Genomic DNA, 17,912 nt, shown 5'->3' with positions numbered 1-17,912 from the left:
AGATCTCCGGTACCGCTGCCAGGAATAAATGCATAAGGATTATCCTTCCCTGTCAGGAAGAGGGGGAGAGAGGACTCAGCAAGAGATTTAAGCGCATATGGCGCATGAATGAGCGGGGGATGGCTGATGGAGGTGGCCTCCTGCCAGAGGTGCGCAGGATTTGGGGAAGGTTTCTCGGCTTGCTGAAGACGTTGGCTTCTCGCAAAGCCCAGGCAAAGCCTTCCTCCCCATTTCTGGAACAACTGAAAAAAAGAGAGATGGTGGATTGGGGTTGGTTGGGGTTCTTCTTGCACAGCCTTTCCATACAAATGGATTTAATTACCCTGAGAAGGCCTCCCAAAGACAGAGGGGAAAAGCATCAGGATATTCCGGCTGCGTACAATTTCTCCCCTGCTCCGTTGCCCGTTCCTGCAGGAGCGGTATCTATTTCAGGTTGATTGCTTTCCCTCGCTCGTCTTTCCCCTGCGCTGACAGCTCAGACGCACAGATGGACAAAACGTTCCCGGAGCATCTCAGACAGGACATCCCCCCCAAAAAATGCTTCCTCCCAGATGCGCCAGCTCTGCCAGAGAACCAGACTGGGGAAGGATCCTGCCGGAGGGGAAAGGAGGCCACGTTGGGGCGGGGGGGGGGGATTTGCTACCAAATGACTTTGCCACCATGTGCCAAAAAAAAAAAAAAAAAAGAGGGGAGGGGATGCTTTTACTGCCAACAGCCACTTTCACCTTCTTCCCCACTCAGCAGAGCATTTTTGTGGGGAGGAAGAATCGTAAAATGTGTTCAGAGGGAAGAAATAAAGCAACCAAGCAGCCAACAATAAAAAACCCCATTTCCTTACGGAAGGACAGCTTGATTTTAACGGCAAGGAGCATATGCTGCTCCCGTCAGCTTCAATAGGAGCTCCTCAGCATCTCTGAAAAAAGCCAGGCAGTGGATGGGCAGTTGTCAGTCCTCCCACCTGCCGCAAGCGGGACCTTCAGTGCCGTGTCGGGGACTCATCCCGCTCTGGCAGCCCCTCTCCAGAGTGGGAAACGACCATAGTTTGCACCTCCTTCCGCAAACGGGAGTTAAAAACATGGACCAGCAGCCAGACTGCCAGGTGTGAGAGGACACCAACATTTCGTCTGAGCTTCCTAAGGAGGGAGAGGGGAAGGGCTGGCTTCACCCAGCTCCCACCAAACCCAACAAGAGGAACCTCTGTGGTTTCCATTGCTCCAGATGTTCCTTTGGCCCCCGCGAGCCAGCACACAGGGCTGCTTCCTCGCAGCCCCAGCACAGCTGCTTCTGTCCCTTCTTGGTTCCCTCTCCCTAAGCACTCCGATACCTCTGCAGATAAAAAGCAACATACACACACACACACACACAAAAAGGTCCTTTGCATGAATTAAACCATATTGTTTGAAAACACAACCAAAACATCCTACTTTGTCTCGCAGGAAAGAAAAGGGATAGTATCTGGTACGGGAAAAATATAGATCTGCTGGGGAGGAAGGTCAACCCCGTGCTCATCCTCGAGGAGCACCGGTCCCATCCAACAGTCCAAGTAGAGGTTTTGCTCCATTCCCAAATTCCTGCTGCACACCCCTCAGGAGGGGTCGCTCCTCTCAGGCAGTTTGGGATTAGCAGCTGTCAAGGAGTTTAGAAACTGGCCCCAATCAAAGGAAATAAAACAACTGGTAAGAGAGAGGCAGAGAGAAGTGATTTGCTTTAGGAAGTGAAAGCCTTTAAGTCTGTGGGTTTTTTCACAGACGTCCCCCAAGGTTTTGTCATATTAATCTCTTAATGGGTTTATGGTAATTGTATACATGGCAACATCCAGCGGGCGATCCTTCTGCTGGGGAGTGCTCTTGTGCAGGCGGAAAGCACTAACCGAGAAGATCATATTCAAATCCCTGGCTCAGGCACAGCCCTGACCAGAGTTGGACCAGATGCCGCTCGTGGCTGCAGAGCTGGAAAGCCCCGGAGAAGGGGGCTGGATGCACAGGAAGAGCCGTAAGGACATCGTGGCAATGTTTTCAACAGCCCAGTACTACAACAGCGGCAGCAACAGCACTGGGGAGAAGCAATTGCTGGAAAGGAAAAAGAAGAGACCTTGTGCTAACGCTGGGCTGTACGGATGACTCGGGCAACCCGGGCTGCGTTTCCAGCTCTGCCCCTGACTGCTTGCATGACCACGGGCAAGTCACCGAGCACAGATTTTTCTCCCTTTAAGATACTCTGACATTTCAAAAGAGCCCACAATTTGGGTTTCCAAAGCTCCCTCATCTCGCAACTACCAGCTCCAGACTGCTGGCACAGCAGCAACCACCCCATGTCATGACAGGGAGCATGGACACAGACCATCCTGGTGGCACTGGCACTGCCACTTCCCCTCTGCGGATGCGCATGGGCAAAGATGGGGCATAAGGCAGCACGCAGAAGCGAGGACGCCTCTTACCTGCTTCTTCTTCAGCTTGGAGATCTGCTGCTCCACCATGGTGATCTCGCGGTCCACGCGGTCCATGTTCTGAATGAGCTCCTCCTTCGACAGCCGGGCCGGCAGCAGGTCCAGCTCCGTGTCGGGGTGAGCGGGGCTCACGGGCGACACGGGCTCCAGTTTGCCAGGCAGGCCACGATCCTGGGAACCATAAAACAACCAGGTCAGCTCTTTCCCAGGAGACTTTTGATCCTTCTCTCATCCTCCCACAGCTCCCTGGCCCGTTCCCAGCCCTCTGAGACATTCAGACCCCTCAAAAAACCTGCTAGACTAAGCAGTACCTGCTGCCAGATCACATCACCGCAGTGCTCTGCAACCTCCAGCATCTCCAGAGAGCACCAGGTTAGTCTCCCAGGGACACGACAGCAGCTCTTCCTCCTGCCAAAGCCTCAGAGGCTCCCACCACCTTCAGTTCTACCCACATTCCTACAGGATCAATAAACCCATCCATATTCAGGAGCTCCCAGCAGCACTGTCCTTTCACATCTCAGCAGCCAGCTCAAGGCTACATCTTCCCCACAAAAACGAGGGACATGTCCTCCTCTGACACAGCCACGGCTGTGCTGAAGAGAAGAGTGGCATTAATCACACTGAACGACAAAAGGGCTACGAGGGCAGCCCCTGGGAGGGAAAAAGACTCCCATCTCCTTCATGGAGGTCCTCCTCGATCTCTTGTTAAATTCCCAGGGAGCCCCGAGTGTTGGATGTCAAATGCATGCATCCAGAAACGGAGAGAAAGACAGGCGAGGTCAGCTGAGATAACAACAGAGCGAACTGATGAAAATCAGCTTTTTGCAAATTCCAGAGGGCAGAGGGAAAACACATCGACACATTCACCTTCTCCTCCAGCAATGAAACAACTTCACTGCACCCAACGAGCCGGTACCCCACAAGCATCCCGGAGTCACGACGCCTCACCTGCACACCACCCTTCACCTCCCCTGCTCCAAACGAAGGAGCCCACCTCCCGCAGACACAAGTTGCGTGCCCGGATGAGTTTGCCTGCCACTGATGAACGCACCTGGGAGAAAGCAGCTGTTTAACAGCCACGGGCCACACAGATGGGGATCACAGCACACCAACAGCCTACCCTGGCCCAGGATGCTGCTCTCTGGCAGCCACCCAACACCTTAATTAAAAGTTTATCTATTCATTTGCTTAGCGAGTGGATGGGTTTCTTTTCCTGGAGGGGGCAGGATGAGGAGCTGCGGCTTGGTTTGTAACCGTAAACCGCTGCCAGCCGGGCAGGCAGCACGCTGCAGCTGCTGGGCAGGGGAGGGAAGGGGGGAGGCGAACAAGCGAAGAAGTTCACACAGCTTGGCTACCTTCATCACAGCAGCCCCACGCCCGCGGACAAAGCCGGCATTGTTCTGCACCAACTGGTGCTGAGCGTCCTCCCCTCCATGCTGACGCATGGCCACCGGGTGAGCGGCCAGGGCTACCCACCGACCCTCTCCTGGGCTGGTCCTCCTGCAAGGGCAAGGGTGACACGATGGAGCTCAGCGGTGCTGTGATGGTGTGGACCTCTTTGTGCTCCTCTGTCTACCACGGCACATGGATGATGGCCCGGGGTTGTTCATCGGCCATTAGTTCTGTTCTACCTCAAACCAGGAGAGCGGCTCACACCAAACGCGGCGAGAGTGCAGATGCCACCTTGGCACCGCTCAGCATCTCAACAGCATCTGCTTATGGGGAAGCAGAACCATACAGGGTGGCTGCTGGTGGGGATGAAGCACAGTGAGGTCCCTCCTGGGCAGGCTGCACCCACAGCCCGGCGCAACCGCAGGGGACCTGGCTTTGAAGGCAGCCCCTGCCTGGTGGGGCTGTGCCGAGACCAGCTCGGCTCTATTCCCCTCCGTAAGGGATGGGCAATGTCATCCACAGCAAAGCTGGAAGAAGCGGAGGCAAAAGAGAACGTTTCCCAACAAAGCGGCCCTGTCCCAGGACACCAGCATCCTTCACCAGCACCTTTTTCCTCCTCCCCCCTGCTAAACCCTGTTGTAGCCGAAGAAGACATCGAGCTAGCCAGGGAGGAACCAACGGCTGCTGGGTGCAGCCTGGAGGCATCAACGTGCTTCTCACTGCTGCCATCAAGGGACAGAGAGCAAAGGAGCATCCTGACAGCACTCCCTCCAGTCCCGCGCGGGGCTCACCCAGCCCTGAGAGCACAGACACATCAGAAGGCCGTGCTGGTTGTTTCCAGCATCAGTTCAGAAGAGAAACTAGAAGAACATCAAAGGTTTCTGGAGAATCCCAAAGAGCAGATTCCGGTTTTGTTTTACCTTGCCGGGATTAGACACCAAAACCGGTCAGCCCGCTGCAGCGGGAAGGCTTTCTCTTCTCCACAACTGGGGAGGTTTTGGGTTTTTTTCCAAGGCAAGAGGAGCAGAACAACCACAAAAAGATAAATTAGGTGCTCGTAAAATGTCGTTCAGATTAAAGCATGGGAAAGGGAAGTGGCAGTGGCTTGTAGGTTGGTAGGTTCTTCTAAAGGAAAGCCACATTCCTGGAAAAAATGCAGGAGGGAAAGACTTCTCTCTGCGCACGTGAAACAAAAGGTACTCTCACGTCTGGCAATATTCAAGACAGGGCGTCTTTAAACTCCTGCTTGGTGTAAGACCCTTTGCAAACCTGGCTTCTCGTACTTTTCATCATTTCACCTTGCAGAAGCTGAAGCAAAACAGCAGCGAAGCTGAGTAAGGGGAACAGCTGCAAGTCACAGCACAAACCCCGCCATCATCTGGTATTAGGAGATGATTACCGCAATAGAGAGAGGCGATGCCCCTAAACCTCAAATAGCTGGTCACCGTCATTTTACAAGCTCACTCTAAATAAAGGAAACAACAAGCAGCAAGAGGAAGGAAAAAAAAAAACTGAAGGCGAAAAAACATATCTTGCCTGCGCACTGGTGAATTCCAAAACGCAGAGCTCCCGCGTTTACACAGGGCACGAAGAGGCCCTTCTTCTAAATCACAAAATTGAGTTGAGAAGAGGTTTGCAAGGACCAGAGTTCACCCAGAGCCTGGGGAGGAATCTAATGGCTAGAGATATTTTAACTGGTGCTCTGTTTCCTAACACTCTCAAGAAGGCGCTCAAAATATATTCCTCCGCTTCAGCGCGTATGGTACCCGGGCTCTGAACGAGTGCAGTGCGAAACGTAAAATTCTTCTTATTAACGTGAAGTCACAGACTTCGAAACCAGCATGAGCCGGGAGAGCTGGAATAAATCTGCTGGAGGGAAGAAAACAATTACTGCATTACTCAAGTTGATATTTTCTCAGTAATTATACTGTTTCCATGTGATTTGTTTTTATACAGGGCTAACAGCTACTGTAGTTCCTGTTTATCCCTGCCCTTATTATTATGTGATTTGTATGATAACAAGGGTGGGCGAGCGGGGGGCAGAGGCTGCGGAAACCTTCCCGCAGCAAGAGGAGATGCTGGCGCTGATGAAAACAATTATCACCGAGGAGTCTATCAAAGAGCAAGGCCAGGCTTTGGGGGTGGGCTGCCTCTACGCCTTTTATTCCTAACACAGATAACACGAACCGAGCAAGCCTGCTACGCTGCTACGCGCTATTAGGTAGCGGCGTTAAAAACACGGGAGAAAAAGGAGAAAGGAAAAGGATAAGCCAACTGCTCGTTGATGCCTTGAAAAGCAAGGAAGCCTCTGGGTAAATCTGATGTCCATGCCTTCAGGCACACCAGCAACCGGGTCCACAAGAGAAAAGATGGTGGGAACCCCAACCCTGGTCCCAGGACGTGCCGAAACCTGCACCAGACCATGGCCGCCTCCTTAGTTTGCATTACTGACCCACCCTGCAACGCTCCCAGGAAGCTCGCGGGAGCTGGTGGGATGGAGAAGGGTGTCCGTGCCACATGTCAGCCCAGCACCTACGGCTGGATGCAGCCCAGCCTCCACAAAGGGTAATTTTTCTTGGCTGCTTCCCACCCTCAGGAGATGGCAGAGCGGTAGCTGTGCTCCATCTGCCCCAAACTCTCAAGGCAAAATCCATTTTGACCTTTCTGATCCCCTGACCGCACCAGACGCCTCTTCAAGACTACACTGGTGGAGCTTCCCACCCTCCGTGCCCCCAGTCGGAGGCCGCGGGGCACTGGTGCACACTAAGTGACCAGAGCCGCTTGCTTGGGACGACCCTCAGGATCTCACGCACGGCACCACGGTGCGTGCCCTACATACCGTCTTCGGTACCTCCTGGTCCCTCTCTGCCTTTCTAAACCTGATCATTAGTGATGTTCCCGCAAGCCCAGGACGGAGACTCGGGGATGCCGACGTCACCTCTGCCACAGTCTGTTCGCTTTCTAATTACCAGCCGGCAGCAACGCTTTCTGCTGGAGCTCGGGGGGGGATTAAGAGGTGTTATCTCCAATTCCTGCCCACTCGCACATCTCGCGTCCTGGCGGGCTGGAGAAGATTGCCAAAGCAGGCAGGATGGGCTGGGGCTGCTCAAATTGTGCTCAAATTAATTACCCCACTCCACCCCTCTCCCCCCCACCCCCCCAAAAAAAAAAAACAAACCCAAAAAAAACCATGAGCAGAGGGTGGGCTTGTGATGAGGATGGGTTTGCGATGGGGGTGGCCTGCCTGCAAGGATGCCCCCATCACTGCCACCTCTCCCGGCAGCACAGAGCCAGTGAACATCGCTGGACTCCACCATCTAACGCCACCCCCAAAACCCCGTCCGTGGGAGGCTGTGCTACACGGCAGAGACGGCAGCTTGTCCCCCCCTGTCCAGGAGCCCACGGCCGAGCGGCACCGCACACCCCAGAGACGCAGAGCCCCGGGGCTTTCCCACACACCCTGCGACGAAAACCGAGCAGCAGAGCCACCACCCCACACCTCCATCCATCGGGTTGTAAGGTAAAAACACACATATAAAATTCTTAAATGGGCCAAATACAGGCCAAAGGATTTTTTTTTTTTTTTTTAAATCGGAAAAGCATCCTACGCCTTCTGGCGAATCGGCAGCCCTGAGACGACAGCACTGACGGTGGGGGGGGAAAGTCCACGGGGCTGAAAACTAACGTCTCGTTTCCCCAGGGAGACGCGCCAGCACAAAGTCAGAGAGCCCGAGCGGTGAAAAGTACATCGAGTTATTGCAATTCTTTTGTTCGTGACCATCTGCTGCGCTAATGGCTCTTTCAGCAGCCCAACCCTTCAAACGGGCTTTTAATTCTTAAATACTGCCGGCCCTCGGCTGGGCAGCCGCTCCAAGGGCTGCCGAAGCGGGATGGAGATGCGCGTGGTGGTGCCTGCAGAGAGACTGCGGGGAGCAGCCACGGTGCTTCACCAGCCACGAGCGCTCGGGCGCTCCAGCGCGAGGCTAACCCGTGCGCCCGAGGGATGCCACGCGTGGGACCACGGCATCACCCGTCTCCCTCCTCCGTCCCCACGCTCCACGGCACGTGCAGGCAGCGGGGATGAGCAAAAACAGGGATCTCTTTCACTGCACGCAGCCCGGTACGTGCTCTCACGGGAATTCGTGAAGCTGGAGACTAAGGAGCTGTCTGAAGACAAAGCTGATTTTTTTTTTTTTTTTTAAAATAAATCTGTGACTTTATGAGAAGGCCTACGAAATTCCTTTCCCCTGTAATCCAGCTGAATTCCACACAGCCAGGGCAGAAAACATCCCAACAATTTCTGAGCTTGCACGAAAAGTAGGTCAAAAAACTTCCCCGATGTTTCAACAGCTTGAAGCAATTTAATTGCAAAACCAGTACCAAATGCTGACCCTCCCTCCCCACCCCCCCACCAGCAGATTTAGGAGGGTGGTAAAACCTCGCCAGCGAGCGTTGCAGTTCAACGCACTAACCAAAACCTGGTATCTGGTCTTGCAAAACTTGCTTGAGCTCAAAAAAGCCGTTCCACAGTGCTGTCCTTACAGATGCCGCCTCCGCACCCCACCGTCGCGGGGTATTGCGGAAGCGGCAGCAAACGCAGCTTACGGACTCGGGAGGCAGCCTGGAATAACGGGTCAAATCTGGAAAACCTTAGTTAGGCAAACTCCCACCGAAGCCTAAGGCATTATACCGACAAATGGATGTTGTGCCTTTCATTACCTTCTTGAGTTTCCCCATTAGTGGATAATAATTGCATTGAACGCGTACGTTCCCTCCTGACTTCGCCGGAGTGATGAATTCTCACCTACCCATCTACTCATTACAAAGAGGAGCTAATCGCTCCACCTCTCATTAAGGATTGCCTTCCTCCCCTGCATCGCTGGATTTTCAGCTGACCCTGAGTTTATTAAAACATTAACTGTCTGGACTGAAATTTTCCATGATGAATATTTGCTTCAGGCATTTTTAGGCTTTTTTTTTTTTTTTCTAAATAGTAAATTTCAGCCAAAACAACTCTGCCGCTTCCAAGAACAAGTTTAGAGGAAAATATGCCTTTCTGCAACGTTCAGAGTGATTCTGGGAACCTTTTCTTTGAGCATCTTTGGCGCAGTTGATACATCTGGCAAGACTGCTCTGTGCCAACCATTCACCTTTTGTTAACTCTGAAAAAGCATCCAAGTCAAAAAACTATTAAGAAAAATCTCATTTTGGTGCCTGCACAGAGGAAATTCCTTGGAACCGAGCGGGCGAGTGGAGTGGGGTCCTGGGGAGCTCCAGGTCAGGTGGCGCACTCTGCCCGTACTCCTACAAAGGAAAGGAAAGGGCTGGATGGACCTTATTGGCATGAGTGGAGCGCTCCGGCCAACAGCAGCAGTAAGTGCCCTAAAAGAGCCGTGAATAACTGCAGAGGCTGTGGTTTGGGGAACAGGTAGAGGCCAAGACCACCCACCAAACGATAAGGATGAAGTTAAAGGACCTGCTCGGCATGAGATGGGGTTTGTCCTGGGCACCGAACGGATGGGGTTCCGATGCTTTCAGCAAATAAGGGGGAGGACAAATAAGCCGGATGACGGGGGAAAGGAATTTCATAGGCCTTCCCATAAAGCCACAGATTTACTTAAAAAAGATAAAAATAATAAAAAAAAAAAATCAGCTTTGTCTTCAGCAAATAAGGTTGCTGGGATAGCGTGCAGCACAGCGAGACCTTCCAGTCCTCCATTTGCAACTTTAATATTCTTTTAATAATTTGGGCATCCAGCAGCCACCGCTCAGAGCATCATCTCACCTGCGCTGCCATTGCCCCCAGCGATGCACTGCTGAGAACAACATCGATGCTGCGAGGGCGGGAGCACCTCTCCCATGAGAACAGGCCGAGAGAGTTGGGGTGGTTCAGCCCGGAGAAGAGAAGGCTCCGGGGAGACCTTATTGCAGCCTTCCAGTCCCTAAAGGGGCTCCAGGAGAGCTGGGGAAGGACTTTTTACAAGGGCATGGAGTGATAAGACGAGGGGGAATCCCAGACTGGTCAGGGTTGGAAGGGACCCCTGGAGATCATGCAGTCCCACCCCCCGCCAGAGCAGGGGCACCTCCAGCAGTGGCACAAGACACGTCCAGGCGGGTTTGGAATGGCTCCAGAGTGGGAGACTCCCCCCCCTCTCTGGGCAGCCTGTGCCAGGGCTCTGCCGCCCTCGAAGGAAAGAAGTTCCTCCTCATGTTTAGATGGAACTTCCTATGTTCAAGTTTGTGCCCATTACCTCTTGGCCTATCACCGGGAACCACAACAAATGGCTTCAAACTGGAAGAGGGGAGATTTAGATTAGATATTGGGAAGAAAGCTTTCACTGTGAGGGCGGTGGGCCCCTGGCGCAGGTTGCCCAGAGAAGCTGTGGCTGCCCCATCCCCGGAGGTGTTCAAGGCCAGGTTGGACGGGGCTTGGAGCAACCTGGGCTGGTGGGAGGTGTCCCTGCCCACGGCAGGGGGGTGGAACTCAATGATCTTCAAGGTCCCTTCCAACCTAAACCATTCTATGATTCAAAACCGCAACCTGAGCGACTAAGACCTTGCTCGGGTTTATGCAGGCCAAAAGGAGGGGACAGCCCTGAACTCACCGCAACGCTCAGGAGGCGCGCAAACAAAACAGCAGGGGGGCGAGTGCTTGTTTGATGTCTCTTGAAAAGGAGCAAACTCTGAAAAACACCTCTGATTACATTAAGCATGAAGGCAAGGAGGCAAATTTTTAATTGCCCAATGTGGCACTCGGCCAGGGCGGCAGGGTCAGCACCTCCCAGCTTCGCAGAACCAGATTTTGAAGGTAATGGGGGAGCTCATCACAGCGCCGGCCGGCAAAGCCGCCGGTCACCAGGGCTCAAACCACCCTCACCTTCCCTGGAACCGGTCGATGGCGGGCAGCTTTCATAGGAACTCCTGAATAATTGCCATGGACTTCCACAGAAACGTGGGACGTGGTGACAAGTTTCCCCACATGACTGTCACCCTTTGCATTAAGAGACGTGTAGACGTGGTGCTGAGGAACGTGGTTTAGTGGTGGACTGGGCAGTGCTAGGTTAAGGGTTGGACTTGATGATCTTAAAGGTCTTTTCCAACCTAAACAATTCTATGTCTTCTCCCCATTGGGGCATTTTTTTAGGCAGGAGGGTCCCCTGTCTGGGGGTGCAGGCAGTGGGTGACAACCCCCAAACCTCCTCCAGGCAGCCCGGGAAGCACCCCGTCACCCAACCCGACAAACCCCAGGGGAACGTAACACTGACTCCGGGCCTTTGCGACTTTTGGCCTCCCACCATTTTACTTATTTATCTATTTATTGTAACACCACCCATTCCTCTTTCAACTGCCACATGCAGTAAGCAAGGTCCACGTCTTTCCAGCACACCAACCACGCAGGGACGCAGCACTAAGGTCCATGTTAATCCCAGCAGTATTCCCTCCGATTTGAGGATGCTGCAATAGTCCCCTGCCAAATCCCAGCTGGTCCTCAAGAAGGCAGAAAGCCCTCAAGCCCCAGATGCCGCGCGAAAAGGACGCCAGAGTTTGTCTTTTGTAAAGAAGGCCTCTGCAGAAAAAAAAAAATATCATCTCTACTTTTATATTAGTACAATACTCAAGTGACCAGCATGAGTGCCATCGCACAAGTGTGACGGTGCCCACATCAGCGCACGTTAGTCCTGCAGACCAGGGGACCAGGCAACCGCATCCCCCCGCCTCTGCCCTCCCCTAAGCACCGCCTTAAAAAACAAGAATTTCACCCCAACTGGCGTAGCTACGCCAGCCAGCCAAAAAGCAGGCAGGCAACAAGTCAGCCTGATTAAAGACATCGCATTGGAGACACGGGGCCAGATCCTGCGCCAGGCTCAGCACCACCATCACCCAATGTCCTCCACGGGGACATGGCAGCCCCCGCTCGGGATGGCCGCCGGGAAGAGCAGCGCGATGCTCCACAGCTTGGACGTGCCCAGCAAACCTCCTCCTCTGCTCGCAGGAGCCTCAGCGGGGCGACGGGAAGGGTGGTCCCAGGTCGGCGGTGGTTTGGGGAGCGGGTCCCTGCACCCCAGGCAGCTCCAGCTCACCCACTGGGTGACACCAGGTGCATCCTCCAGCACAGGGACAAACACGGGGGGAGGGAAAAAAAAAAAAAAAAAAAAAAAAAAAAAAAAAAAATCAACCACGGCAGCTTCTCTAAACCTCACTTATTTAAAAATAAAAAATTGAGGGGAAATGAAAAGACAAAAGCCCTTCTCAGCCTGGTGTTATCAAGCAGAGGAAATGAGACTTCTAAAGCTCCCATTCAGAGCGGAGTGGGGGGAGAGAAATCCCACTCCAGACGCACTTGAGCGAACAGCTTTTGAAATGGAAATGTCGCTCTTCAGAAACATTTAAATTTCCTCCTCTTGCCAGGGAGGAGGAAGGAGGCAGAGGGGCGAGCAGCCGCGCACATCCAAACGGGGGTCCATTCAGGGCAGAGGGGATTTGTCGGGGAGTTAATCAGGACCGGCACACCGTATTAATATTGGGAAGTCGGCTTGAAGGGGCATCAGATTTAGAGGGGAGGGAAGGGAATGAATGAAGACAGCTCTATTTAACCACCGCCGTGAGTAAGACATACCTAAAGGCTGCTCACACTCCCTCCCTCCCTCCGTTCTCCCTGCACAACCATCACCCAAATTATTTTTTCCCCAAATCCTGGAGGTTGAGCTGCCTACTGAGAAGGAACTTGACTGACGGAGAAAGGAAACGCAAGCAAGATCTAAGACGGTTTGAGCGGTGGCTGCGGTGCGTTGTGGGACCAACCCAAACCTCCTCTTCCATCCAAGAGCCGTCACACCAAGCCACAATCACCAACAACTCCCCTGGGGACCTCCAGCATGGGCTGACGGGTCCCAGCGCCGAACTCCCGCTCACTCCCAGCAGCTCCTCTTCCAACTGGGTCAGCTCAAAAAACAGAAGTTACTGCTCCTACAGCAATCCACCGAGGTCCCCTCACCAACCCATGCCACCACTTCATTGCTCTAATGTCTTTAGGGTCACTTGATGTGTAGGTTCATTCCAGCTACACTCTCAGGAGAGCAAATCCCTCTCATCTGTAAAAACCAGAAATTCTAAGACTGCACGAAAACTGGACTTAATGGCAATACTCCAAAGACTTCCCCTGCCCCCAAAAATCTAGTAAGATCCCCAAAGATCAAATTTTATCAGTAAAGTCACTTTACTTCTATCAGAACATCTGAGTACACGCGCACGCATGTCTTGTGAGACTCAAACACGCACACGAGATCCGAACTGAGCAGCCTGGAAGCAGACAAAGGTCACTGGTGAACCTGACCTGTGAACTTCGCTGGCTGACACCAAAAAAAAAAAAACCCAAACAACTTTTTCATCCGGAAACCAAGCCGATCCGACTTCCATTTTGATGTGGCTGCACTGGAAAACTCGTTTATGCCTGAAATAAGGCTCACAGCTGCTTAGATGCTTTTGAAAAACATTTTAACCAACGTAAAGAACAGGCTTAGGAGAAAGAAAAAGCCTTTTCCTTGAGACAGTCCGTCTTGGCTTTTAATGAAGCTTTTAGTGGCCTCATCGGTCCCCACCACACTGCTGAAGCCACACTCCCCTTCATTTTGGCATCTCCTCTTTAAGTGGGTGCTGGCCCTGCACCCTGCAACGCGCCGTCCCCAACACGTGCATGGGACACGGTGGGGACAACATCTCCACCTGCCCCTCCGCTGCCCGAGGCATCCACCAGCAGCCTGGCAGCCCCCCCCCCCCCCCCGGCCATACAAAACCCACGCACCAGCCATGGTCCCAAGCACCCCACAAGCAGCGGTGCTGCGACAACACCCGGGGACAGGCACGGGGAGGTGGGACGGGCACGGGGAGGTGGGACACAGCCCCGGCTGCTTGCGTTGGCATTGCAAGAGGCGGGTGTAGGACGGAGCAAGGCACGCCGCCGGGCGCAGGATGCGTGCGGACAGGGGAGCAGGGGTGGTGCAAGGCAACCGTCAGCTGCACCATCCATCAGAGCCCGCCGCCGGCTGCGCTCAGTGCTTTATTGTTCTAATAATTGCGCAGGCACGTGGAAGGGGGTGCCTCGACATTCGCCGCTTGTTTGAGAAGCCATTTCCTTCGCTGCTCCGCCTGCTCTTCCGCCAGGAGGTCGCATCCTGAGCCCCAGAGGCGGCGGGGGCAGCAGTGCCGGCCATCCCCACCGCCATCCATCCCCCCGGCAGGCAGGGCGGGAAGGGGGGAGGAATAACATCCCCCCGGCAGCAGGGAACACGGGCAGGGTGTAGAGACCATCACGGCATCTCAAATGTGACGCTCCTCGAGCATCACTCAGCTCTGGGATCACAGCAAGACTGACCAAGGAGAGACCAAACACTGACACGAGCGCAGGATAAAGCGGCTCCCAAAGGCTCGGGGCAGAAGGACCATTTCTAATCACGAATGGCTGTGGGAGTCACTCAAACCGCAAACCTCTGCCCAGGCTGCTCCTGCAGAAAAGCACGAAGCACCCCTGCCTCTCCAGGCCAGGTTGTTGGGTTTTTTTTGGTTTTTTTTTTGTTTTTTTTTGTTTTTTTTTTTTGTTTTTTTTTACAGAAAAAAAAAACATGAACATCTCAGCTCCCATAGCAAGAGTAAGCCCACAGTGAATTTGTTATTATCTGTTAGCAAAGCAGCAGCTTCCCACCAAGGCTGGAATTTCCATCCTGGTTTGGCAGGCACAGGGCTGTGAAATGATTACTGTGTTTACTTTTCCTTTGCTAACTATAAAATCCCATTCCACTGCCCTGCCAAGAATGACTGAAGCTAATAAAATTCAGGCATTTGGAAGAAAGCAATAATAAAACTCCCTTTTGGGGCCTTTATGATGAAATTTCCCCACTCCAATCAGCGATTATGCTGTGTTCATGAACACTAGCGGTGTCTCCAAGTGCACCCAGATTGACTCAAACCAATACTTAGCTTAGCTCGAGACTGTAAGCCTTTCTCCTTGCGGCTGCTGAAGGCAGGATCACTGAACGGCACAGCTAAAAGAAGCCTTTGAAAAAAACAGCTTACGAGTATATGAGGCACCATATATATATGTGTGTGTGTGTGTTTGTATACACGAAAAAATGTAGACTTTTCAATTACCTGAAAATCGTGAGAAAGTATATGCACGTGAAACATTCATGGATGCATCTCACAAATCCCTCTCCAAATATACTGAAAGCCACTAATATAATGCGCGCTATATATTTATATACACATACCTGCCTATTCTTTAGTAGCTTTAAACGTTTGGAAGACCGTAACGTTCCAGTGTTTACATCTGCCACTCTGCCTGCTGCCGAGGCAGAAACACATTAGCCGCTGGGGCAATCTGCTCCACGTCATACCTGTGATGGTTGGCGCAAGATAAAATAACGCAGACCTGAAAAACAGCCTGAAATAAAAGCCTGCGCTCGGTTTGGTCGCGGAACCACGTGGGACGGCTCGATTTGCGCCAGGCAATGGTTCTTTCTTAAGCAGTCATGGGAACGCCAGCATCCAAAGCGGAGATCAGAAGGCAGAAACGATCACTGCCGCTCCTCCGGGAACAGCGCAGGGAGGAGAGAAATCAGCCGTGTCCCTTGTCAGGGCAGCGACCGGAGCAGGTCGTTCACAGGCAAGCCTAGGAAGCGTTACCGTGCAGGCAGAGGAGGGGATAAAGCGCTGCTGGCGTGCGCTGGAGCCGGGTGCTGAGGGCTCTGCAGCCCCGGGGGAACCTCTTGGGCTGCGGCGGAGGCACCACACACTGGGCAACCCCACATCTGCTGCCCATCTCCTCCGCTGCTGCTTGGCAGTGCCAGAGGACAGTGCTCCGCTCCTGCCCCGCATCCCGCAGGAAAAGGTACCGGGTGCGGGATTAAAGAGGCTGACAGTGCTGGGATGCAGGCGAGCAGAAGCTGGGCTGAACGCTGGCGCACGCAGAAGATGCTCGGTCAAAGCACGATGACCAAAGAGTAACTAGATCTAGGTCAGGACTGTGAGGAGGCGGTTCAGATTATTTCATCCCACCCTGCTTCTCCTCCACTAATTTCGGCCTTCAGTTTACCAAACCGGGGGTAGGACAGAGCACATGGCTCCTGCCCTGAGCCAGCCCTGAGCCAGCTCTGCCACTGGGTAAAAGCCCAATTCCAAGGGCAGATGGAGCAGGCTCCACCGCGCTCTCACTCCTTATCCTCTGGAAAAAGGTGCCAAGAATTAGAATTACATTTTTCGAGAGCAGCAGAACGAGCCAAGGGCCTGTCAGCTTGTCCTAAAACAACCCCTCTCTGCTCGTCGAGCACGCAGCCAGCCTTCCTGACGCACACCAGCGTCCATCGCCCCCCCCTCGCCCCCCCCCTCCATGCAGCGCAGAGCTGCGGAGCATTTCGTGGTGGAGCAAGCCAGAAAACCCTCTGCGTGTTCTCCGCCTAAAACACAGCCAAAGTGTTTTTATGTTTAAAAAGCAGGTTTGGGTCCAAACAGAAAGGAGTTTTTCAGCAAGCGGTTATAACTAGACCCTTTGGCACTCAACAGCTCCTCTCTTGTTATCGATGCTGAGGGTGTTGTTAAGAGATGAGGCTCCACGAAGCACGGACGCGGAGTCACGGAGCTTTAGCAAGGGCTGTTGCCATGTTCAATATGTTATTACAGCTCCATCACCACAGGCACAAAGAGCAGCAACTCCTCTCTGCCAAATCCATCTCCGAAATCACTCCCCCAACTCCATCCCCTCCAGCAGCAGCAGGCAAACACCATCGATTGCTGTTGCGTCTCCTCCACGGCTTTCCACCCAGCGCTGGGAAGGAAGGCTTGAGCATGAAATATCCTCCTCCTCAAAACATGGCACGCAAAATTAATCTGATCGGTGTCACAACTCACTGGCTTTCGTTGCGTGAGTCAGAACCGTGGATGGGCTGCATTTCATAACCACGGAAAAGTACAGCACCAAAAATGCGCTCGGTGCTGCACGTCCATGGAGAAGACGCCCGAGCTGCTCCCACCAAACCCCTCACCCTCCCCAGGAAGACCCTTGGCAAGGAGCGGTGCACAGGGATGCCGAGTTCATCTGCGAGGAGATGTACGTGCTCACAAAGCCGTAACAACCTCCTGCTGCGCTGTCATCTGCACTAACCGGCCAGACCGTGTGGAAGCAGGAAGAATCACATACCCCATCCCAGAGCGCGCCTGGATCCGATGGGAGCTGGAGCAGCGCTCCACGTCTGGCAGCACCCACACCCTCCCCTCCCAGAGGATGAGGGGAAGAGAAGAAACCCAGATCAGGCTGAAACTGCAGGAGAAGAAAAAAATAGCCAGGACATCTCTCTTGGTACCAGGATTGAATTCTCCCCTGGAAATTCATGCCACGTGGGGGTTTCTATTTTACCACCAATGTGGAAAACTGGATTGATGGCAGGTGGACAGCAGCGGTGGCCGGCAGAGACATCCTCACCCTGCCCCATCCATGCGCTTCAAAGTGACGCACGGGAGAGCGGTGCCACACCAACCCCATTTCCCAAGTCCCACCCGCGGAGTGACAAAGTTAAGCAGCAAAGTAGCTTTGCTCTGCTGTATTTCCAGGACTTAATAGCGCACATAAGAATCCTCCCTATTAAAGAAAAAATAGATACACACAACGTGTGCAAACACTTCAAAGATGGAGAAGAAAAATCTCCATTAATCCACGCAGCACACCCAGCTCGCAACGCTGCCCTGTTGCAAGCAGAAAAAAGGGGCAATATTTCTTCTAATTACAGGGATGAGGCACACAAAGTCAAGGGACTTTCTTTCCCTCAAGCAGATCAGGTGAGATGTCGCACTGCGCGAACCTTGTAATATTGACTGAATGGAACAGAAAAGTCCAATTATGTAAACGATGAAGCAGGCTCCCGAGAAGCAGCCAGCCTCATCACGCCGCCCTTCTCCACCGCTACGGCTTGGAAGGCAATTTAAAAGGTTGTTTTGGATGTCGATCACCACAAATGAGCCGAAGAAGTGCGAAACAACAACCTGCGCTTGAGGCACCGGCAGTTCGCCTGCCGGTTTTCCAGCCGCG

At 53.2% G+C, this 17,912-nt stretch overlaps 1 protein-coding gene across 1 annotated transcript in view; it reads right to left on the bottom strand.

Annotated features, from left to right (window-relative positions):
* Nucleotides 1-17,912, bottom strand: part of NCOR2 (nuclear receptor corepressor 2) — a 258,054-nt gene that overhangs the window by 132,111 nt on the left and 108,031 nt on the right. The window contains exon 5 of the mRNA XM_082491424.1: nt 2,438-2,617. Within this exon, the coding sequence (XP_082347550.1) occupies nt 2,438-2,617 (180 nt within the window). The remainder of the gene's footprint in view (nt 1-2,437; nt 2,618-17,912) is intronic.

Source organism: Vanellus vanellus (assembly GCF_965231255.1).
Source record: "Vanellus vanellus genome assembly, chromosome: 16".
Taxonomy (NCBI): domain Eukaryota; kingdom Metazoa; phylum Chordata; class Aves; order Charadriiformes; family Charadriidae; genus Vanellus; species Vanellus vanellus.
Note: the sequence above shows the minus strand (reverse complement) of the source record. Positions and strands in the feature narration are given on the sequence as shown.